The 25,334-nt window shown below is 35.4% G+C and overlaps 1 protein-coding gene across 7 annotated transcripts in view; it reads right to left on the bottom strand.

Moving 5' to 3' along the window:
* The window catches only part of MARCHF1 (membrane associated ring-CH-type finger 1), a 254,995-nt gene that overhangs the window by 36,893 nt on the left and 192,768 nt on the right, over positions 1–25,334 (bottom strand). For all 7 annotated transcript variants that reach the window (XM_017525974.2, XM_037737581.1, XM_017525976.2 and 4 more), the window contains one exon: positions 23,110–23,290. In XM_017525974.2, the coding sequence (XP_017381463.1) occupies positions 23,110–23,290 (181 nt within the window). The remainder of the gene's footprint in view (positions 1–23,109; positions 23,291–25,334) is intronic.

Here is a 25,334-nt window from a genome sequence, read left to right as displayed (position 1 = left end):
CTGCTGTAGGTCTGCTGAAGTTCACTCCAGGCCCTGCTTGCCTGGGGTTCACCTGCACCAGCTGCTGAACAGCAAGGGTTGTTACCAGTTTTCTTCTTCTGCTGTCTTTGTCCCAGAAGGAAAACTCACCCTCTGCGCTTTCACTGGGAGCTGCAATCCTGAGCTGTTCCTAAACGGCCATCTTGGATCGAAAAAACGTCTTCACAATATTGAGTCTTCCAATCCATGACTATAATAGACATCTTGATTCATTTAGGTCTTCATTTCTCTCAGCAGTGTTTTGTTAATTTCAAGGTACAGATCATGTGCATTTTTTTTGTCATATTTATCCCTAAGTATTTAATAATTTAAATGCTATTGCAAATAATATTTTTAAATATTTTAATTTATCATAGTTTGCTTTTAGTACACAAAAATACATTTGATTTTTATATATTGAGCTTATATCCTGCAATCTTGCTAAATTCACTTATTAGTTTTAGTAGCTTTTTGGTAGATTCCATCATATTTTCTACATAGACAATCATACCATTTGTGTTAAAAACCACTTTGCATAATCTTTGTCAATTGGGATGTTTTTATTTGTTTTTATTGCTTTATTGCACTGGCTAGAACCTTCATTATAATGTCAAATAACAGTTTTCTTTCTAAATGAAAAAACAAAATTATACTAATATGCTTCAATGATAACTTCTTTTTAAATGTAACAATATATCATGTATGTGTATTTCATTTTCAGTGGCTACATACATGCTATCATATAGGTTGATGGAAATCTATATTATTTATATTACAATTAGAAACTTTTGTTGGCTTGGATAGCATATCTAAATATTTTCATCCATCTCAAAGTCATACAAATTTTTTCTTATGCCTGCTTCTAAAAGTATAGTTGTTTTAGGTTTTACATTTTGTATTGTCTAACTAATTCTGTGCCCAAAATTTATGTAGCAAAATATTGTACACATCTGTGATTATTTCATTAAGGTAAATTCTTATAAATGAAATTTAAGGGAGAGGTTGGATAACATAGTTAAGATTTCTGATATACATACATCACACAAATATATAGCCAAATTACCCTCCAGGAAAATTATAGCAAATTGTTTCAATATTACCACCTTTTAAATGCCAATTTAGAAGGATAAAATTAGTATCAGCTATTGTTTAAATTTTCACTTTTTCACATTTCTTATAAAATTGTTTGTATGGTTACCATTTATATTATTTTGTGAATTTTTTTTTCTGTTTCCTATTATATTTTTTCCATTGCTCATCTTACTGATGTTTAAGAACTCTTTTATGTCTATCTTCTGGTAAAAACATCTATCCTTTGTTTCTGTGCTCCACTTATAGTTACTGACTTGCTTATCTCTCTACAGGCAATATTTTGGAAAGAATATTGTACTTTTCCTCAAATGTCAACTATTTCTCACCTTCTCTTGACTCTTCAACCCTCTGAAATCCAGCTATCAAAAACAACACTCCAGCCTGGGAGTGGTGGCTCACGCCTGCGTGGTGGGCAGAGCACCTGAAGTCAGGAGTTTGAGACCAGCTTGGCCAACATGGCAAATGCTGTCTCTACTAAAAATACAAAAATTAGCTGGGCATGATGGTGCATGCCTGTAATCCCAGCTACTCGTGAGGCTGAGGCAGGAGAATCGCTGGAACCTGGGATGCAGAGGTTGCAGTGAGCCGAGATCGTGTCATTGCACTCCAGCCTGGCAACAGAGTGAAACTGTCTCAAAAAAAAAAAAAGCCAACACTCCACTGTAACTGCTCTTGCCAAAATTACCAATGACATCTTAAATGTATTGTTCTCTCAGTCCTGTCTGCAACACCACACTATTGACTATTCCCGTGTTTTTCAGATTTTGATTTGAGTATTATTCTCTAGTCACTATTGACTATTCCTATGGTTTTTAGATTTTGATTCAAGTGTGCTACTCTCTAGTTACTATTGACTATTCCCATGTTTTTAGATTTTCATTCAAGAGTATTACTCTCTCTCTGGCTGCTTCTGCTTCTCATTCTCCACTTGCCCCTTCCCCTCAGTTCCCAGGCCTTCACCTTCATCTGCAGTCTCATCACATTCTCCCACTCTTTCTCATCACTCTCCTGTTGACTCCTCTGAGCCTGAGGCTTCCAGAGACATCCTAATGATTTCTTCTCTCACACTTCTCTCAGTCCAGACTCAGTCTTTCCCAGATTGACCACTCATCACTGGCTGGCTCACAGGTATCTCAAACCCATGTGTCTTGATGGGACATTTTATGTTATTTCTCCAGATTTGCACACTTCTATGTTCTATATTCTTCCCCAGTTAGTAATTAAACCCCATCACTCAAGTCAGAAAGCTGAGTATCATGAACCACTTCCTCCAGACCACCCTTCATCCTTCATCTTTGGCCCTGGCAGTAACTCAACCTTATCTGAGGAACTAAACCCTGCCAAGTGCTTTACTCTGTCTTCTCAGCTGCTACTTTAGTTGAGTCCATCTCCATTTCTAGCTTGAATGTTGTGCCTGGATCACTCACCTGGACACTTCCTTCTCCACATGCTGCTGCAGAGTGATGTTTGAAAACTACAAATACATTAATTCCTTGTCTAATACCTGTGACTGTCTTTCCATTTCCTTCTGGATAAAGTTGAAATTCTTTAGCAAAGCATCCTATATAATCTGATGCTTGCTTTCTATTTAACTTTAAATATGATCTGTCTGAATATTAATATTAATGTTTTTATATTATTAACTTAATTCTCACAACCTTTTTGTGATAGACATTCCATTATTACTTCCATTTGGATAAGAAAGGAGTGGCTAAGAAACTTGGCTGTGGTCATCCTTCTCTCCAGCAAAGCCAGCTATTTTGAATTTGTGACTGGTTTATCTTCTGCATGTTTAAATATACTATTTTCTTGTCTAGGATATCTTCAGCTCTCTATATCTCACTGGGAAACATCGAGTCACCATCCAAAACTGGTTTCCACTACTTCCTCTCCTGGGAAACATTTTCTAATACACCCAGGCAGAAATTAGCTCTCCCTACCCTGAACCACAGTGAGAGCATAGACTCCTGCTTACAACCATAGACTTGGACATCACACTGATTTGAAACTAATTCAGCTCCACCAGGTGAAAACTGAGACCTCAGAAGATTCATATAGTCTGTCTAAGGCTCAGTTTTCTCATTTGTGACACTATGATAAGAATATGTATTTCACGTTTCTTGGGAGGATTAAATGGGGCTACGAATGTAACAATGCACATACCACAATGCTTGGCACTAGTGAGCAATGTGTGAGTTCTGGCCAAATATTGTGGTCATTAACATAATGCATCTTAGAATACAGTTATCGCGGTAAATAAGTGCCTCTATCGAATTTACTTAATCATAACCTAGAAGACAAATTTCTCTAGGATCCTCAGTGACCTGATAGCCTCTGTATTTGACAAAACATTTATGTTGTCCTACTATAAATCATTTAACTGACCAGGCTTCTGTTTTTGCTTTGGCTGTGAAACGTTTTAGAAGCAAAATCTCTTCCCACCTATCTATATACAGGACCTGGGGTACATGTTGTCTTTATGTTTGCCTTATGACTTCACGTCACTCTCTTTTAACACAACCTCCTTAACCATTCGCCTTACTTTTTGGTATTTATTTCTATAAATAGGCTCAAATCTTTTGTACGTTGTGATGGAGTGCTAGTAATTTTAAAGGGTATGGAAAGAGAGGGCTGAGCTTGGCAACCTAAAAGTCTTTGTTGACTGACTGATGTTTGAATGCCTGATCTGTCAAATTACAATAATGGAAATAAAATAATTCCAATTCCTCAGTAGAGGATATGATAATTTGTACTATTTTATATGGATACAATTCTTTGGTTTATTGAAATAAGAATGGCAGCTAAAAGAAGCTGAAGTCTGTTTTATCTAATAAATGTGCAGCATGAAAAGGCTCTGAACCATTAAGATCCATGTAGAAAATTGTCTTAAGGTTACATAATTTCGTTTTCAAACCTTTAGGAATCATGAAATGAAATGTGGCTACCTTTTATGTAATCAGCTTTAAAAATTTAAAAATATTTAAAAAATTATTTGAAAAATGGTCTGGAAATGCAGACAAATGGGTGAATGACTAAGAATTACTTCAAATGACAATGTAGGTTAAATGTAGCCTGTGAGGTGCATTGCCAGGATTAGGTTTTGAAAAGCTCTTTAAATCTTCAAACTTTAGGAAGAATCTTAATGAAGCCCAGTTTTCTTGCTAGTAGTGAGCCATAACAAAGAGTCAGATGTTTGTTACTGTCCTGCATTGGGATTTTCCTTTAAATCAACCAGTCAGCAGCACAGATCTCTGGGGAAACACTTTTTTTTTTTCATGATGTTAGTATCTGAATTCAAGTGTGATACTGTCATAGAGAATCAGAGAATTTTCGAGTGACCCCACCTCCATGGAAGGAATTCCCAAAACTGGGCCTTGACTCTTAAAAAGAAGAAAGATATGCAATAGGTGGGTGCTATTAATCTCGGAAAACACTTTGTCTTTTCAGTGATTCAATTATGCAAACTATGAGAAAGCTGTTGATTTCAATCAATTTACATAGAAATTTGTCAAAATATGTCAACATTGCGACTGCAGCTTCAAAAAATGTAACTGCCTGTAGTAAACAGCCCTGAATTTCCTGCGAACGCAGAGGCACGCCATAACTGCCATGGGGCTCTTTTAACTTTAATGCTTTAACATACACATTATCCCTCATGCCACATTCTTTCACTGTAATGACATGATATCTTATGAAAAAGTAACAGGTTTGTGCATACAGGGGACATATTTGACCCTGTGTGTTTTAAAAGATGATTGTGATTTAAGGCTTGCAATAGTGGAAGTGGTTTTCTAGATAGGAGAAAACAGTGAGGTGGGTTGCCTTGACAACGTGGGTTAGTTGCATCAAGAAATCCGTGGCAATGCAGGACCTTCTTCTGGTATGTCAAGATTGAAAACAATCTACAAAATTAGGTTTAAAGAAAATGAATCCCACAGCAAGGGACTGTTATCTGACCTATGAAATATTAGTTCTCACTTTTTATCATGAACCTTGTTAGAAAAGATGGAAAAATCCAGGTGGGCAAGACAGTCAGGAGAGCAGGAGTAAAGTGAGCTTCACTCAGAAGTCTGCTCTCCTCTCTTCTAATCCGCTTCACCCCCAGAAGGATTCCAGGAGTTCTTGCATATTTCCCAAAAGTTGATCCTGCTAAGAAAAATGTATCTTACCCCAATTCTGTAGGTTTCCCCAGCAGTCTCCACAAAGCTTCTCTCTGGGGATTATCACTTGCTCCTATTGCATATTCTTAAATAATGAGCATAAATAAGGATTACCACAACAAAGCTAGTTATTAAATAGAAAACAAAACCTGTTAACATTTGTGCCCTGTAGTCCAGTTACCCTGGCGGGCCTGAGGAGAGATTTATCTATAAAGTATCAGGCCTCAAAGACAAAGCCTCCTAATGAAAAACAAGCATGTACATTATTGAACATGCTTGTTTCCTTCCCCACAGCAAGCACCCCTTTGTGGCACTGTTCAAAGTTCACAATTTTGATACTCTAAGAATCACCATAAAGCAATTTTGAATGAGACCTTAGATTTTTCTTTCATAAAGGATTTTTTAAGGCAATTAGAGCAATGCTTTCCTTTGGCTTACACAGCAGTATGAGTTTCATTTTCAACACAGTCACATGCTGTGATCCATCTGATATTATCAGAGGTGGTCCCGAGTGCAGGAGACATATTGTGTGTCCAGGCTGCCCTTTGCTTTTGTCTTTTCTGGCTTGAAGATTGTGGAAGTAAATTGGGACTGGAGGGACACATATTAGGAACAAAGGAACTGCCTCTGTAACAACAAAGTGGAGAAGCACTAGGGCAAACTCCCACGAGTTCAGATAGTATAAATTTGCACGATGATGGCTCCAACCTGTGTAGGGCCAAGGTAGCCTAGCAGACTGTACCGTTGACTATGAAAACTAAGAACAAAGAGAGTCTTTGTTCCAACTGGCATTTATATTCTTTCTCCTGGGTAATAGGGTGCCTAATAGATGGACTCGCCACCTACAATAAAGGCCAGTGTTACTCATCAGGTTTTATGTCTGGTGGAAGCATGAACCATCACTCCAAGCCTATGAATAGTTTAAAGGGTACCAGTGGACAAATGAAAGCATTGTTTGCTAGAAATATCTTTAGAAGTGACAAGTGAACACACACAGCATCAACAATGGCTCACTGACTATATGCCAGGCAGAAAAATAGGCTTATTTGGGAAATATGCCAAAGAAATAATCATGGACAGCTTCTGATTCAGTCCTATTAGAATTTCTCATTGAATCAATATAAGAATGCAGAAAGTCCACACAAGTATAAAGCCATAATTTGTGCTTTACTATATTCTTTTACCTTATAAATTGATAGGTTCACCAATACACGTTGCATGCAAACACTCTTATAGGACCTAATGAACCAGGTATTTAATCTAAGAAAATAGAACCTATCTTGATGGGTGCAGCAAACTACAATGGCACATGTATACCCATGTAACAAACTTGCACATTCTGCACATGTATCCCAGAACTTAAAGTATAATAATAAAAAAAATTGTAGCTACAGCATATTCAGTGAAGAATAAAATCTCTTCCACAAATAAGTAAGAGGGCAGTAAGAAATGAGGCATGTGTATAAAAAAAAGTGTGTGTGTACATATATATATAATTTTTTATATATATTTTAATATATATATAATTATATATATATTTTAATATATATATATTATATATATAAAAGAAAATAGAACCAATATTTATGCCAATGACTTCTAGAACCTAACTGAGGCTTTCTTTTTGATATTTTCAGAATTATTGAAAAATGTGTTAGTAATCATTTTCTCCCTGACCCAATGCTACAGAAAACACGGTCCTGTTCTAGCATTACCAGGAACAAGGTAGAAATACAGAATCCCATGCCCCGCCTTATGCCTACTGAACCAAGATGTTATGGTTTGCCTGTGTCCCCACCCAAATCTCATCTTGAACTGTAGCACTCATAATTCCCACGTGTTTTGGGAGGGACCCAGTGGGAGGTAACTGAATCATGGGGGTGGGTAGTTCCCATGCTATTCTCATGATAGTGAATAAATCTCATGAGATCTAATAGGTTTATACAGGGGAATTTCCCTGCACAAGTTCTATTCTCTTGTCTGTCGCCATGTAAGATGTGACTTTCACGTTACACAATGATTGTGAGACCTCCCTAATCACGTGGAACTGTGCATCTATTAAACCTCTTTCTTTTGTAAATTGCCCAGCCTCAGTTTTGTTTTTATCAGCAGCAGGTAAACAGATTAATATACAAGACCTGATTCTTTTTTTTTTTTTTTTTTTTTTTTTTTTTTTTTTTTTTTTTTTTTTTTTTTTTTTTTTTTTTTTTTTGAGATGTATGCCATGTACCTACAGGAAAAGTTTCATTTTAACAACCACATAGAATTTCACTTTATGACAATCTCTTGCTCTTTTTCTCTGCACCCTTCCTTCCCATTATCTCAAGATATGTTAAATAATGCTTCTGATATTTACCTCCATCTTTTTATATAATGGTCTTCTATTACTATTGACAGCTCATTAATACCATAGTTTATCTATTGATCTCATTATTGTTGATCACTTTAGCCAAACCATTTCTCACTCCCATTTCCCATAACCTCCCAGTATAAGTGTATGGCTACATTGGTTATATCAATATAAGAAATTATAACTATACCAAATGGCATTTATTTTATTTTATTTTTTGTTTTTTTTTGTATTTTTTTTTTTATTTTTTCAAATGGCATTTATTACATAAATTAACTGTAACTCTAGAACAGTGTTTTTGAAAAGTGTCATCTGGGGACCCTGAGACCCTTTCAAGGGATCCATGTAGTCAAAACTAATAATAATTCTTTGGTTTTTATTTTAAAACATTTGGTTAAATTTGGTTGGAGTGTTTCCTTGAAATAAACTTAAGCTGGGCTCTTAGTTTCTACTATTTCTCCAGAGTCACTTGATAAGTGCCTTTGATTCTGAAATTTGGATGAGGAGGCACTCTAGGGAAGACAGAAGATGTAGGCTATGTGGAAACCAGGAGCTTATTTTTCTTACAGAAATAAATTCCTGAGTTTAGTCTTTTTAGACTTGAGCCTACCTATTAAAGGTATCTGGAAATATCTTTATGACAATGAGTCTTTGGAGCACACACCTTATTCAGGAGCTGAGTGGCTGAAGTCATACTGAAGATCAGTGCCAGCTAACCCTTTTTGGCCAGGGTACCTTGGGAAATGAATACGCATCTAGGTTGCTAGGATCATCTTCCCCATTAAGGCACACAGTTGCACAAATTGGTCTGTGGCTGTCAGAGGGAGCAGTGATCCAAGTAGGACCAGAGATTCCTAGACATATCTCTTGGGTCTGAGGCTAAGATCCCACAATCAACTCCAAACAGAGGCAGTAGCTGCTCAAGGTTGCTCAGTGCAAGAAAGCTAAGGTGAATCAGGCACATCAGGTCTCTAAATTCCAGGACTCAAAAGACAGTGTCTGTAGCAGTTGGGTCTAAGTAGGTTTCTCCTCCTTCACTGAAATGGTATGCTTTGGTGCTCCTGGTGTCAGCCATGGCCAAGGTTTTCACTTCTGCTTCTTTCATTCCAAGGTTCTTGAACCAAATAGTTACCACTGGATCATCAAGGTGGAGGAGTGATGCTGCATAGCAATCTGTGTACATGGTCTTTTGGAACACACATTTCAACACTCTAAGCTGTTCAAGGGTAAAAACTTCATGGTTTCAATGAGCACAGCTTGGTTTTGCGGACATGAGATTGGGAATGCTATTGTTCAATCAGCTGGGTCACGATAGCCACATTAGAGTGTCTCTGTCTACTCTGTTGTCCTTTTAGTTTTTTGTATTTTTGAATTCTAAATAAGATTATATTTGGAAGTAGGGGGCAGATTCTACTATCTTAAACAGCTTTGGAAACCAGTTGTAATCTCAAAGACACTTCTAACAAAAATTCTAGAACCATCCAAAATGCTAAAAAGCTGAAATTAATTTATAGTGTAAACATACTAATAGTTAATATTTATTCTCATCATATTCCAGATATGATGGTAAGTGCTTTACATGCATTATGTTATTCAGATCTCCTAAGAAATATCTAAGGGGGTACGTATTCTTATTATCCCCATTTACACATGAGAAAATAGAAGCATGGGGAAACTAAATAGCTTATCCAAGGTTATAAAGCTACACTAACTGCTTTTAAGAACCCAAACCCTAGCTGCTCAGTCTCAAGCTCCAGATCTTAATCATTACACTGGTCAAATGCAGTAGATTTAAATTATAGGCTATTGGATTACTTTGCAAGAGAAGTCTTTAAGGTAAATATTTTAATGCATCTATAAGATGATTTATTACTCTATCAGATATTCTTATGCAAATGACTGTCTGGAACAATTAGTACAACACTTTGGAAAGTAAACACAAGATAAATATTGTTCAAATATGTCAGACAAGGGTAGTTGTTTTTATTTAATTAACTTTTTAAAATGAACTCCTAAAGAGGTTTTCGTATAACTATTTTTCTCTCTTAATCATGCTTACTTTATTGATTTGCTCAGCAATTTCTTATAGATAATCTAGATTGTAAACTTAAAACACATAACCTTCATCTGGATGACCATACAGTGTGAATGACTGGTATGCAAATTAATCCATACATTGAACCCTGACAATCATCTAGTGCTCTAGAAATAGTCAGCTCTCTGAAAATGTGCATGTGACCCTCTTGTTGGCCTTAAAGTGCACTCAATGCTAAATATGGATTTAGTAAGAACAAAAACAATGAATCTGCTACAGCGTTGATGACAGAGGGATGGGAGAGACAATAATATCATCATTTTCTAGGATTCTACAAAGTACTTTTACTTACATCATTTTATTTAACAGAACCCCCAAAAGTTGAAAAACTAAGTATTATTGCCAACCCTCTACCTCATTTCCCTTTCTTGAAATAAAACTGTCTTATGTCACAGGACTCACCCAAAGCTACCAAACAACTACATGGAGGAGAGAGTGAATCCAGTTCTTCCACATACTAAATCTAGATTCTTTCCATTGTGTTTTACTGTATCTCATTAGGTAAATATTTGCAGAGTTATATGAACATTTCTGCCTCACAGAGATTATACATTCTTGCTCTAGGGACTGAATCTAGCCTTCAGACCTCTTTTGTTTTGTCTGAAACGTTTCTGAATTTGAATTAGTTACTACTATTTTAAAAATGATAAGAGATTAAATCTGGAACTTCACTTCATTTGCAAAATAGTTTTGGCAACAATCAACCGGAACTTAGTAGGGACTTCTCCCCTTAGAGAAGGCACATCTATTTCAGAATGCCACAGACCTTACCACTCCTTACCACATTTCCCTGTACTGTGTTATCTGCTATTTTTCATGATAAAACCAGATCTCTTTATTCATTTATATTACCTATCTGGTTCCTGATATAAAGTAAATTGTCTGTGGGACTAAGCAGATCTCTACAGACACTGTTAGTAATTTTCCTTATCCAACTTGGACAGGGTAATCTTTATGCATCTTTCTAGCCCTGGTTCCCTACATTCATTCAACAACCTTTTTATCTCCATTTTCTTCATTAACTTTTTCCCCTAATGGAACAGACAGGCAGCTTTGAAACAAGACTTTTTCAGCTAAATATTCCCACAAATTTCCCTTGAGATATACTTTAATAGTGGGAATCAGCCCCTTCTGAAATTGCTGGAATTATCCCCCTTGCCATTTTCAAGTCTGTTTCAAAATATTTTGACTAACTCATTTTCCAACTCCCTCCATATATGTCCTGCCAGAATGTAAATTCTCTGACATCAGAAGATTCTGGTCTTGTGCATCACTAAAATCTTAGGACAAGGTACAATGACTGGTACATGGTAGGTGCTCAGCAAATATTTGTTTACTAAATGAAGAAGGCAAAAATGATAAATCATAAGGGATGTTACTGGAGCCCTCTCAGTGTGGTCTTTCAGATAGAGTTGCCTGCTATGTGGTCTTCTATATGAACATAGTCCTCTCTGCTCAGCAATCTTTTAGGAAAAAATCCATTTCCTAGAAGCAGAAAAGGATCTAGCTCCGAAATTTTTTAACTTGGTTTACTGATACTCTTTCAAAATTATCAGTTTTTGTATTGAAATAACATTTACAGAAAACCTAGCCTTTAAGTAAATAGAGTTATCTCCTTTGGTTAACTAAACTGATTTGCTTAGACTTGAAATCTACACTGCTTTTTGTTTGTTTGTTCGTTGACTTTTTCACTGTGCCAAGTACAAAATGGCTTTCAGCCTAACCAGCCTCTTTTCTTAGGGTCAGAAGTCTTTCATGTATGCCTCAGGGCTGCAGAAGAGCTTTGCTGTAAAGAACCACTTGGTTTTGCTTTATTTTAGCCTTTACTCACTAGCCAACATCTTATAAGAAAAAAAGAAAGTGTAGCAAAGGTATTTACATCTGGCTTCCAGTCACTTTCCAGGATGCCTCCTAAATGCTAACTGCCTTCAATCATTTTCCCTCTCTCTCTTCTTTTCTTTCTTCTTTCCTGTTCTAACTTGACTATTTTAATCCTACCTTTTAAATTTAAAAATATATAGAGAGAGTCCTTCTTGCTTGTCTCACCATGGTTTGCTTTAAAGGGTAATGAGAAAGACTAAGACACAAGCCGTTTATCACTCAGACCTTGGACTCACCCTCTTACTCACCATTCTCTCCTGTACCATGTAAGCTACCGAAGAGATAAAGGATTTTTTTTTCTATATCTTTTAAGAATGCTTCTGAACATTTAAAATGCATTTGAATGTGAGGTCTCTTTATTTTTTCCCTTTTTTGAAGTAAATTGATTCTTCACTTTCCTTTTCATAAAATCACAGAATTTTAAGTTGTAAGAAACTTTAAAGATACCTACTGCTCTCCCCGTTTTACAGATGAAGAAACTGAGACAATACTCAAAGCGGTTAAGTGCAGAACCAGAATTAAAACCAACCAAACTTCTGCCTCCTAGTACAGTACTTTACTGTTGGAATTATTTCTTCTTTTTTTATTAAGCTATGCTCCTTATATATTAGTTAAAAGATGATTTAAAACTACTTATAATTCCCTGAGTGTAGGGCTCTTTCTGTCATGGGAAGGGAGTACAAAGTCTTTGGGAGGGAAGGCCTTACAGTAGAAGCACTGTTGTGTTCTAGGTAAACCTGTTTCTACTTTGCTTCATGTATCCATGTGGAGGGACCTCTGTTAGAATAAGAAAGCTACCCCATCATTCACTTCTCCACCATCAAGAATGAGGGGAAAAAAAACCAAACTGGGTATGCACTGCTCAGCATCTGTCCGCCTCCCCTGCTTTTCCCACGTATTTTATAATCTCTCATGCTATATATTTCACAGTTCTCTGTGGCTGTCTAGTTTGAAATAAATATTCATGTGAAGGATAACAACATTGGAATAATTAGGCTATGAGTGGTGTGTTCTTGTGGGAAACAACAGAAGAGAAGCCACTTGATGGTACAATTCAGAGAAAAATAGGAGATTGGAAGGAGGCTGACTTGGGAGAGATTAATTCTCTTTTGGCGTGAAATCTTTCAGCCATCTGTCTTATTTTAATGTTGATAATCTCACACTTGGGTGTTGATGCATGTACAATGAAGCTAGACACCATCAGCTCAGACAGATCATATCAAAATATTTCTTATTTCTTACATACTTATCAATCTAATAAGATTTTGATTCAATCTAAAATATTAACTTCAAAAGAGCCATGTTGATTTCCATCACCTTACACTGTAAAAAATTAAACCAAGAATTTAAAGAAAGTTTCCTCTAAAATTGATGTTAAGACTTGAGAAATTAGAAATGTTACTTGTTTTGATACACTGATTTTGTATCCTGACACTTTACAGAAGTAGCTTATCAGTTCTAGTAGGCTTTTTGAGAGTCAGTAGAGTTTTCTAGGTCTAGAATCATTTTGTCAGCAAAGAGAGAGTTTGACTTCTCCTTTCTTATTTGGATGACTTTTATTTCTTTATCTTGCCTGAATGCTGTGGCTAGCACTTCTAGTATTACGTTGAATAGGAGTGGTGAGAGAAAGCGTCCTTTTCTTGTTCCAGTTCTCAAGGGGACTGCATCTAGCTTTTGTCCATTCAGTATGATGTTGGTTGTGGGTCTGTAGGGCTCTTTAGATGCAGATGGCTCTTATTGTTTTGAGATATGTCCTTTAAGTCTAGTTTGTTGAGGGTTTTTATCATGAAAGGATGTTGGATTTCATTGAAAGCTTTTTCTGCATCTATTGAGATGATCATATGGTTTTTGCTTTTAACTTTGTCTATTTGGTGAATCAAATTTATTGATCTGCATATGTTGAACCAACCTTGCATCCCAGGAATGAAGTCTACTTAATCATGGTGTATTAGCTCTTTGATGTGCTGTTGCATTTGGTTTGCTAATTTATTTGAGGATTTTTGCATCTACGTTCATCAGGGATGTTGGCCTGTAGTTTTCTTTTTTTGTTGTGCCTTGGCCGGGTTTTTTTTATCAGAGTGATGCTGGCTTCATAAAATGAGTTAGGGAGGAGTCCCTCTTCAATTTTTTGGAATATATTCAGTAGAAGTGGGACCAGCTCTTCTTTGTATAGCTGGTATAATTTGGCTGTGAATCTATCTGGTCTGGGGCTTTTATGTTTTTATTACTGACTTAATTTCAGAACTTGATATTGATCTGTTCAGGGTTTTAATTTCTTTCTAATTCAATTTTGAGAGATTGCATGTTTCCAGAAATTTATCTTTTACCTCTAAATTGTCTAGTTTGTGTGCATAGAGGTGTTCATATAGCCTTTGGACATCTTTTATATTTCTGTGGAATTGGTTGTAATGTCACTTTTGTTGTTTCTGATTATGCTTATTTGAATCTCTCTTTTTCCCTTGTTAACCTAGTTAGTGGCCTATTGATCTTGTTTATCTTTTCACAGAACAAATTTTTGGTTGCATTGATTCTTTGTATGCTTTTTTGGTTCTCAATTTCATTTAGTTCTGCTCTGATTTTAGTTATTTATTTTCTTCTTCTAGCTTTGGGTTTAGTTTATTCTTGTTTTTCTAGTTCCTGTAGGTGTGATGTTAGATTGTTAATTTGAGATCTTCCTAACATTTTGAGTTAGGTGTTTAGCACTATAAACTTTCTTTTTAACACTGCCTTTGCTGCATTCCAGAGATTAAGATAGGTTGTATCTCTGTTTTCATTTGTTTCAAAGAACTTTTGATTTCTGTCTTAGTGTAATTGTTTACTCAAAAGTTATTTAGGATTAAGTTGTTTAATTTCCATGTGATTGTTTGGTTTTGAGAAATCTTCTGGATATAGATTTCCATTTTTATTCCACAATGGTCCAAGTGTGTGGTTGGTATGATTTAGACTTTTTTTGTTTGTTTGTTTATTGAGACTTCTGCTTTATGGCTGAGCATGTAGTTGATATTGGAGTATGTTCTGTGTGCACATGAGAAAACATGTATATTCTGTGGTTGATGAGTGGAGTGCTCTGTAGATGTCTATTTGGTCCAACAGGTCAAGTGTCAAATGTAAGTCCAGAATTTGTTAATTTTCTGCCTCAGTGATCTGTCTAATGTTGTCAGTGGAGTACTGAAGTTCCCTACTATTATTGTGTGTCTCTCTAAGTCTTTTCTTAGATCTGTAAGTACTTGCTTTATGAATCTGCGTGTTCCAACATTGGGTGCATATATATTTAGGATAGTTAAATCTTATTGTTGAACTCTTTATTATTATGCATTATCCTTGTCTATTTTTATTTTTTTTTGAAACTATTGGTTTAAAATCTGTTTTATCTCATATAAAAAAAGTGACTTCTAATCTTTTTTGTTTTCCATTTGCATGGTAGATCATTTTTCAGCCATTTATTTTGAGCCTTTGTGTACCATTACATGTGAGATGGGTCTCTTGAAGAAAGCAGACAAATGAGTATTTTTTTAAATCCAACTTGCCTTTTAAGTGGGGCATTTAGACCATTTACATTCAAGGTTAATATTGATTTGTGAGGTTTTGATCCTATCATGAGATGGTTAGCTGGTTGCTTTGTAGGTTCTATTGTGTGGTTGTTTTACAGGGCTGCTTTATAGGACTATGTACTTGGGTGTGGCTTTGCGGTATCAGGTATTGTTCTATTGTTTCCATGTTTAGAACTCCCTTAAGGATCACTTGTAAGACTGGTCTAGTGGTAACAAATTCCCTTAGTGCTTGCTTGTTTGGAAAATATTTTATTTGTCCTTTGCTTGTGAAGTTTAGTTTGGTGAGATATAGATTTCTTGATTAAAATTTCCTTTCTTTAAAAATGACGTAAATGGGCCTCTGATCTCCCGTTGTTAGGCTAGTGGAGTTCTCTTTTGTATGTGCTCTGACCTTTTTCTCTAGCTGCCTTTAAGATTTTTAATTTCATGTTGACTTTGGACATCTGGTAATTATATGCCTTGGTGATTTTCATTTTGTATAGTTTCTTGCATCTTTTCTCTGGATTTCTTGTAGCTGAAAGTCTACCCCTCTAGCAAGTTTAGGGAAATTTTCTTGAATTATTCCCTAAATTATATTTTCTAGGTTGTTTACTTCTCTCCTTCTCTCTCAGGAATCCCACTAATTTGTAGGTTTGGTTGCTTTATGTAATTTTATATTTCATGAACACTTTGTTCATTTTTTAATATCTTTTTCTTTATTTTTGTCTAACTGGGTTAGTTTAAAAGACCAGTATTTAAGCTCTGAAATTCTTTCGTCTGCTTGGTTATTAATATAGCTTTCAATTACATTTTGAACTTCCTTAAATTAAGAAAGACATCCCCACAGTTAAGAGAGAAATATATTTAACTTAATAAAAATTTAAATATGAAATTAATTTAAAACTCAACCATGAGATGATGCTCTGGGGAAATCTTTTGTTCTAAGTGTGTGTGTGTGTGTGTGTGTGTGTGTGTGTGTGTGTGTGTATGCTTCTGACTTCTGCACATTCTAACTTGATGTTTTTATGCTTTCCATATGGATCACTGGAATATTGACTGCATCATTTTAAACATAATTTATGTTTCAAAAGCCAGAATAAAATAAGCTACATTCTGTGTATTCTTAGTTCTTTGTTAAAGTAAAAAATGGATTTTCTCAGGAGTGGATCTTTATGCTTTTACAGTTAGGTATTTTCTTTCATATCTGTAATAGTAATGCAAGGGGACATTCTTACTAAGCAAGTGAGGTTATGTTCTTCCAGCAATAGTTTTCAAAGAGAGAAACAGAATTAACAGAATTAAAATAGTGCATCAATCTACTAATAAGGAAGTACTGAAAAGAAATGTTCCATTTAATCTATTCCAGCCAACAATTATTATTCAGCAGTTGTTTATTTAAAGCTACTTTGTGACAGCCTGTATCGAATCCTGCTCTGCATTCCCAATTATCTCCCCAGTAATGTTCGGGGTATTTACTTGGTAAATAACACTTTTTGATTAGCCTAGGTTTTGTGAAACATGGAGAACAAAAGAGAAAGACATTAATTGTTCTATGTGCTTGTAGAGTTTTTTGGCTTTATTTTTATTTTGCATATCTTTAGATATGGATTGTCTTACAAAGACCAAACCCATGATAGTGGCAAGCTCTTTCTTTAAACTGCCTGTACCATTTCCTCAGAAGGTACAGAAAATTCTTTCATCTTGTTCTATCCTTCTGCAGTAGATGCATCCCCTAGAGCAGGATTTTATTCTCTTTTGTTCATTACTGAGCATGACTGGCATATGGTAGATAATACAGTAAGTTGAGAGAATTAATAAACTGGGCATCATTGGAAGTCTCTCAGAACAATCATTTAGAACATAGTTTGCTGGTGATGTGAGCTGAACTCTGACTAGAGGGACAGCTATGTTTATGGATGGATGCTTCCCAAAAGAAATAAGCTCTTTTGCTGCCCAGAGAACAATATTTCTGTTTCAACAAGCTACTCTATAATACCAATCTCAGGTGAATTTCTTGATATTTTGAAAGACTAATTGACTTACTAGTATTTTATTTAAAGCCAAAAGATAAAAATACATGTGATAAATCCTAAGTTCTATTAGAATAAATCATGAGACACTTGTATATTTCATGTCATAATTATTTGATACATGTTGGCATTGTTATCTATTCACACTGGAATATTATTTTAGTTGCAATATCAATTGTACTTGTAAGAGCAAAAATTGTACTTCTAAGAGTTAAGGAAATAAAACAAATTAAAACAACAAAACAAAGACAAAAAATTTAGTAAAAAGATTAATCTTCAATCAAGTTATAATACTTTTAATAATCTTTTTGTTTATTTTGTAGTCTACTTATTTTGTCCTTTCCCATAGCAAACAGCCTAGTAGCCTACTGGACTCCTCCTCCTTAATGACTGAAGCAGTGAGGAAGCAAAGAAAAGGGCATTTGACTGTAGACAATACCACCACTGGACAGTGAGAAATTTCTTGTGGAAAACATACATGGCTCATTTGGAGGGAATAAGTTTGAAAACAAAATCATTTCCCTAGAGTGTCCTCAGTCACTTAGACTTTCCTTAGGCTTCATGTAATAATAGAACAGAAATGAGTATGCATTGTGAATTGTGAGTATGAATGTTTTTTTGCAATCATAAGAAAGCTTTGTTTGAGCTATACTATGGCAGAAATTTTCATTGCTTTCAGGCTTATATATTTGTGAATAAGTGGAATAGCAAATCTACTCCCTAGAATTCGGTTCCTGTGAAAGGGGAATAGCCTGAAGACATCAAAATTTTATTGCTGAGGGCTTTCTTATCATGTAATCCCAAGTACTTAAAGTAAAATTGAGAATTAATTAAAAAGAATGCCAAAGAGAACTCAAAGAACCCTAGAATGATTGCAGAATGTCCATGCCCGCTAAAACTCTTGCCAATGATCAAAAGAACAGAAGTTTATCCAGAATTGTCTTCAGCCTTTTGTAGACCCGTTTTTATAAGCCTGAAATTTTTTGGTGTTGATGTTGTTTAAAGCAGAAAGAAGCACCTATGTTAAATGTTGAATAAGGACTATTGGGAAAACAGAAGCAATATCTGATGCTCAGAGAGCAGAGAAGAAAGAGAAACAACAAACCCAGATAGAAAGGCTTTCAAAACATAGCAGGGTGTAGTAAGCAGAATGAAGAGAAACAGCCTTATATGTATGTCAAGATACGGAAGTCATTAATGTTTTCAACCTGAAAAATAATTGCTGTGCATATAATGATATACTTCAGTTATTTGGAAAATATATTGGGTAAAATATTCTTGTCTAGGAAAGAAGATTTTGGAAAAATTTTTGTTTTGGAATTATTTGTTTTGAAAGATTTCCTTTGGGAATGATTTAAGTAAGAACTAACGTTGTGATGCTTAAATAGAGAATCTCGCAGCTATTTGGTGGTAGAGTGATACAGTAAAATGAGCACATGCTTTAGAATCAGGGAACTTTGATGTGTGTGATATTGAGTGAGTTTGATATTTTATTTTATTTTTCTCATCTGCAAAACAGTCTTGATATGTCTACATAAAATGGGGTTGTAATGAAAATTGAATTAGTTAAATGATATATGCTAAATATTTGTCCCATAGAAAGAATTCAGTATGTGATGGTCATATTAGTGAAATAGCAAATTCCCCTTAATGGTAAGAAAATGATGCATTTTGAATTTTTTTTTTGTCACAGGCAACATCATTCAAAGGGTGCAAGAATATCCTAGCTAGGAATCTGGCCTTATCCTTTTCCCTGTTCAACTTTAAGACTATTAATGATAAGACATTCAGATCATCAACTAATCAAAACAAATTTGGGGCAGTTAACCTTCTATGATAACTTTCATTAACCCTTGGCTCTTCTGAAAGATAAATCCTACATCAAATTAAGACAAGGAAGGAATTAACAGTGTTTGTTAAAGACAGTTCTTCATTTTAAAAAATAGGCATGTCAATGACAGCACTGTAAATTATGATAGTTGAAATGTAGAAATACCAAGATGACTACTCTTTATTTGACATAGTTAATTTACAGAGAAATTGCATTTTATGAACTTTCCAATATTCAACTGTTTCTGATCTACAAAATGGTTAGTGCATCTGGCTCGACATAATCATTACTAAAGCAAAGATAATTTATTCACTACCTTATTTTCTTTGTGCACATGAGACAAGGAACAAAAAGATGCATGGAGTTACATATCCTGTATTGTATATTTGTCAAATAGTTTCTGTATGGAAAATTACAGAAAAAATATTTTAGGGAAGATAGAAAGTTGTCAGTAGTATTTGCTGTCCTCATAAACTTGGTTTCATATTCAGCAGTTGGCTTCTCCCACTCAGGAGTAGCTTAAATCTGAACTCCATGCAATTCTTTAGCTTCAGAATGGATTAGTTTATGCTTCCTAGTTGATATTGAGTGCATCTCCCAATTGTGCTGAGTAGTCACTATGCTTTATGTGTGAGTTTTTGACTTTTCTGGACCCTCAAAATTATTTCTGACCTGGGGTAATTTAGCAGATTAATGAGACTTTTATTGAGTGTTACAAAAGTAGGTGAGTTACTGACTTAAAGATGATGAAAATTGCTTTTCCTTAAATAAGTCCTTGATTTTATTTTCACTTTAAAGATTGTCTTCTGGAAACATTAAGATACCTTGATGAATTTACTAACTAGATTTTGGTGGAGTAATAATGCAATTGATGAAGTTGCAATCAATGAAGTAACATTTTATGATATCTTTGGAAATTAACCATTAAGCCCCAAGGTTTATCTATGAAGATTTGCACCTTTCTATGAAGAAATCATTTCATCTAAACAGAGTCTCCTCCCTGCACTGGAAAATGGCAGAAATTCAACAACATTAGCTAAATTGTTTCATGCCGGTTGGTCTTTAGAATGTTTTAAACTGTAATAGAATTACCGAGTTGAAGGCAATTAACTGGATGTACTTCAAATATATTCTAACCAAACGCAATACCTAGCATTCTCTGTAACTGTTTACAAAGCACCAAAAGAAAACTGGTGATGAATCTTAGTGCCATCAAAATAGCCCAACTAGAACAGTTCTAAAATGCTTCATATCTGTATAGTTTGTATTACCACAGAATGTGATGACTCAGATTGACGACCGAGAAAGTCATCACTATGGATACTGCCTCTTAAGTATTATTCCAGTGCCTCATATTTTCAAAGGAGAAAGTGAGATGTTGGAATACTTTCTCTAGGTTTTTAAAGCCTATACATCATGGATGGAGGAATAGAATGCACGTTCCTCACATCTAAGGCTCATGTGTTAGAAAAGAAGTTGAAGATTCAGATCCCTACACAAGTGCCACAGAGGTACACAGATGAGTGGAGATGGCACAAGATCAGAAAGAGAGGGAAGGCTGAGAACTATGAAAAATATGAAAACAAGTAGCTTTTTAAAGGGGCCAGACACCACTTAGGTCCACTGATTGTTGTCATATGAGAATGTGGTTCCAGTGAAGCCAGATACTGTGATTTTTCAGACAAATTCAGATATGTGGAATTGCACATGAAATAGTTACATGTTTAAATGTTGGTAACTAAAGTTATAATTTTAAGCCCTGTGGCTCAAATAAAACACCATCTGTGGGTGCTTGGGAAGCAAACTCTGGATCAGATTCTGACATTCCTATGCATCTATAAGTGCTATTAAAAATAAAGAATGTTGAAATGCTGTCCTTCATCAATGCTTAATATATTAATAACCTAAGAAAATTATTCAATTTAATTATTCAAGTTAATCGAAGAGACATTTTTTAGAAGAAACTAGGATATTAATCAACAGATAGTAGGTACATAGGTACCCACTAGGTTGCTGCAACACATTCATTATCATAAATTTATTATTATTATTATTATTTTGGAAACAAGGTGTGACTCCATCACCCAAGCCTGAGTGCAGTGATGTAATCACAGCACACTGCAACCTTGAAATCCTATGTTAAAGGGATTCTCCTGCCTCAGCCTCCCGACTAGCTGGAACTATAGATGTATGCTACCATGCCAGGTTAATTTTTAAAAGAATTTTTTTGCAGAGACAGGATTTCACTTTGTTGCCCAGGTTGGTCTCAAACTCCTGGGCTCAAGGAATACTCCTGCCTCAGCCTCCCAAAGTGCTGGGATTCCAGGTGTGAACCACTGTCCCTGGCCCATTATCATGAATATTTAAAAAGATAGATATATTTGCTCCCTTTCTTTGGTTTATAAATCAGCTTGTTTGGGAAAAAAATAAGATTTCCTGAGAGAGTTGTAAATTATTGGGAATGGAGTATTAACAAAGGATGAAAGTTGTATTGAAAAGGTGATACTAGATACTGCAAAAGCTGGGGGTAGAATGAAAGGACTTTGCAAGTTTCTTCTCAGCATCATGTTTTTTTATTAAACAAAAAATGAGTAGTGGTGATAGGTACGGTAAGAAGGGAAAATTAGAATACGGTATTATCTTAGATTGTGGCCCTCAAATTAAAATACTGTGTTTAACAAAGTTGAAATGAAAATTTTATGTAAGTTTAGCATGAGAAAAAAATGAAGAAATATATAGATTCTAGGAAATAATTTGTAGTTCCTTGAGGGATAAGAAAAGGAATTTAGAGATTCGTGGAGTACAAAGTGTCATTTCACTACTCAGACAGTGCTCAGCATCTGTCCAGCAGATGAAGCAAAGGGCAAGGAATTGGGGTCCACTTCTATTTCTGGCATTGATACCCTGAGCCCTAGGAAAACAATGTTACCCTGCAGCACTCAGGTCACCCCAGTGTTAAAAAAAGGCCACGCATATCCTAAAAGAATTTTAGCCATGATTTTTGATGGCTATAAACCATTTGCAGGTTTTTAAAATTGAGGCTACCACAAATTCTCTTTCTCCACAATTTACAGAATTAATGAAGAATTGCCGTGGATAGCCAGCAATCAGATACGTTCTAGAATATTCTTATTTGCATTTCAATTCTGCTCATTCTGGAACCCATTGTGTTTCTTTCCGAGCAATGTTCTAAAACTTTTGCTTTGCATTTAATTTAAAGAAAAAAGCAGCTCTAGGATGATTTATTGTTTAAACTGTGGTCTTCATACTCTCCCTTGGAAATTGAGGCAGCCATATGTGTAAGGCTATAGTTGGGCAAAAAGATAAATAAGCTACACCTTAAAATCCAGGAGTCCAACGATCAAACATGAATTATATAAAGTTTATTGTCCTTGTTTGTATTCTTTACAAGTTTTTCTTCATTGGCTTTGAGTGAGACCCTAACTTTGTATCTGAGTCACAGTCTTACCTTTCTTCTTTAGAAAACTATAATAGAGATGAGGAATTTGAAGACAAACATTATAGATACAAAATATACTTATCTCTCTCTTACAGATTGATGCACAATATAGAAAATAATACATTTTATTTTTACCTACTGCAATTACACACAAGTCATTAAACCAATTCCCAAATAAAAGTAAACATAAATGGTATACATTTAATAGAAGAAATCACTCTTTTATTACCTAATAAATAACTTGTAAGAAATTTGATTAGTTCATGTTGTTTAAGGCAATGTAACATGTAACCTTCTTGGGAACTGGCTTCTGTGAGCACAACACTATCATAGTCCTCATCAATTCGATTACATTGAATCATTGAATTACAAGTGCATTTTGCATGCATATTCATATATATATATGTATGTGCATGCACTGACTTTTAAAAAAGCATTGAAGTAATATATCATTCAGAAGCTCTAGAATATAAAACATAGAAGACAGGAAGGATTATCTGCAAATGCTTTGATGAATTTTGTGTACTGAGCCCAATATAAGATATGTAACCTTCACGGATGTTAGCATACTAGGAGAATCTTATTGGCAGAGGAAATAGATTTCTAAAACAAGTCTGCTTTGCAAACGGTCCCTCCCAAAGCAATTCCTACGGATACTGTACCTTCCGGAGGGGTTTGAGCTTGGTCTCCATTATGAAGTCATACTTGCAGAGCTCACAGCAGCGTGTATCTGAGCTCTTTATCCACTGGTGGAGGCAGGACTGGTGGACAAAGCGCAGTGTCCCAGTACAGCGGCAGGGTGTGATGAGGGGGCTCTCTTCATCCCCTTCGCAGTGACAGATTCTGCAGAAAGACACAGCAGCCACTATGAGATCTCGCAGAGAAGATTTCTTGCGTGTGTTATTTCTACCCTTTCTTATACCAGATTTGGCAACCTAAGATTTAGAACACATGGACATTTCACTCCAACTTTGATGCTAGAACCAAATCTATGATCAATACAGACTGAGCATTCCTAATCTGAAAACCCTAAATCTGAAATGTTCCAAAATCCAAAATCCAAAACTTTTTGAGCACCAACATAATTCTGTGAGTGGAAAATTCCATTTAGTCAAAACATAGGTGCACAACACAAAGTTTATTCACCACATCAAAGGGAAAATAAAACTATCTTCGGCTATGTGTACAAGGTATATATGAAACATAAATGAATCCTGTGTTTAGACATGGGTTGCATCCCCAGGATATCCCATTATGTATGTGCAAATATTGTCAAATCAAAAAAAAAAAAAATCCCCAATCCAACGCCCTTTTAGTCTTACCCACGATATCTCATTACGTATATGCAAATATTCCCAAATCCCCACAACATTGACATTGGAAACACTTCTAGCACCAATCCTTTTGGAGAATGGATACTCAATCTATATTAATTGACTTTTACTTGTATGGTCATTGCTGGACTCAAATCATGTAATAAATTGTGCATTACACACCGGCTTATCAACAATGCTCTGTCATTTCATTCATACATGGAAGTCAATTTTAACAGCACCACTATCGTGCTATGTCCCCAACTTAATCTATTTAATAGAATACTCTCTATGGGCTTTCATATATAAAAGTTATGAGTTTTAAGTATTCTAAGGAATATTATAGTTTGGTAAACTTTCCTGTGTTACTTTGATAATATAAGACCATCGCATATAATTTATTAAATATGGTATCTTACTAATGTGGAAAAATTCTGAAAAAATTTTAAGGTATAACAAAGTAATAAGGTTAATACAAGAAGTCTTAGCTTGAAAATATTACAGATATGTTCTTAAGAAGATGCATACCTATTTGGTCACAACGAATGGTCTAAACTGTCAATATTTATCATTGTTTAAAAAAATCCTATTGTTTAAAAATACTAATAAATACATCTGCCAATGAATTAAGTTGAATTAGTTTCTGAACTACTATGAATTCTAGTTTCACAGATTTGCGGTCTAAATTTATTTTATCTCATATTCATATTTTAAAAACTATTTTTCTCTTTGGCTGAGACAAGTCTCTCATAATGTTACCTGGTGAATTCAAATCTCAGCCCTTTAATAATCTGAAGGATGTAACCAGCAGTTAGACATTACTAATAAATTTCCTTAGAAATGTTGCTTTAAATCTGTTAAACACATACACTTGTATGTTACTGCAGCATTATTCACCATAGCAAAGACATAGAATCAATCCAGGTGCCCATCAGTGGTAGATTGCATAAAGCAAATGTGGCACATTTCCACGATGGAATACTATGCAGCTATAAAAAAGAATGAAATCATGTCTCTTGCAGCAATATGGGTGAAGCAATATGGTGAAGCTAGAGACCAGTATCCCAAGTGAATTAACACAGAAGCAGAAAACCTAATACTGCATGTTCTCACTTATAAGTAGGGGCTAAAGTGAGTACACAGGGACACAGAGATGGAAACAATAAACACTGGAGATTGTTAAAGTGGGGGAGGGTGGTGGGAGGTAAAGGTTGAAAAGCTATCTATGAGGTACTATGTTCAAGACCTGGGTGATGGGAACATGAGAAGCCCAAACCTCAGCAACATGCAAAACACCCATGACAAACCTGCATAGCTGGCCCCTGAATCTAAAACAACATTTTACAAAATGCAACATGAATGTTCAAGGTAACATTTAAACTTTAAAAATATCTACGGCTGGGCACGGTGGCTTACGCCTGTAATCCTAGCACTTTGGGAGGCCGAGGAGGGTGGATCACAAGGTCAAGAGATCGAGACCATCCTGGTCAGCATCGTGAAACTCTGTCTCTACTAAAAATACAAAGATTAGCTGGGCATGGTGGCACGTGCGTGTAGTCCCAGCTACTCGGGAG

The sequence above is a fragment of the Cebus imitator genome, unplaced genomic scaffold (assembly GCF_001604975.1).
Source record: "Cebus imitator isolate Cc_AM_T3 unplaced genomic scaffold, Cebus_imitator-1.0 Scaffold40, whole genome shotgun sequence".
Taxonomy (NCBI): Eukaryota; Metazoa; Chordata; class Mammalia; order Primates; family Cebidae; genus Cebus; species Cebus imitator.
Note: the sequence above shows the minus strand (reverse complement) of the source record. Positions and strands in the feature narration are given on the sequence as shown.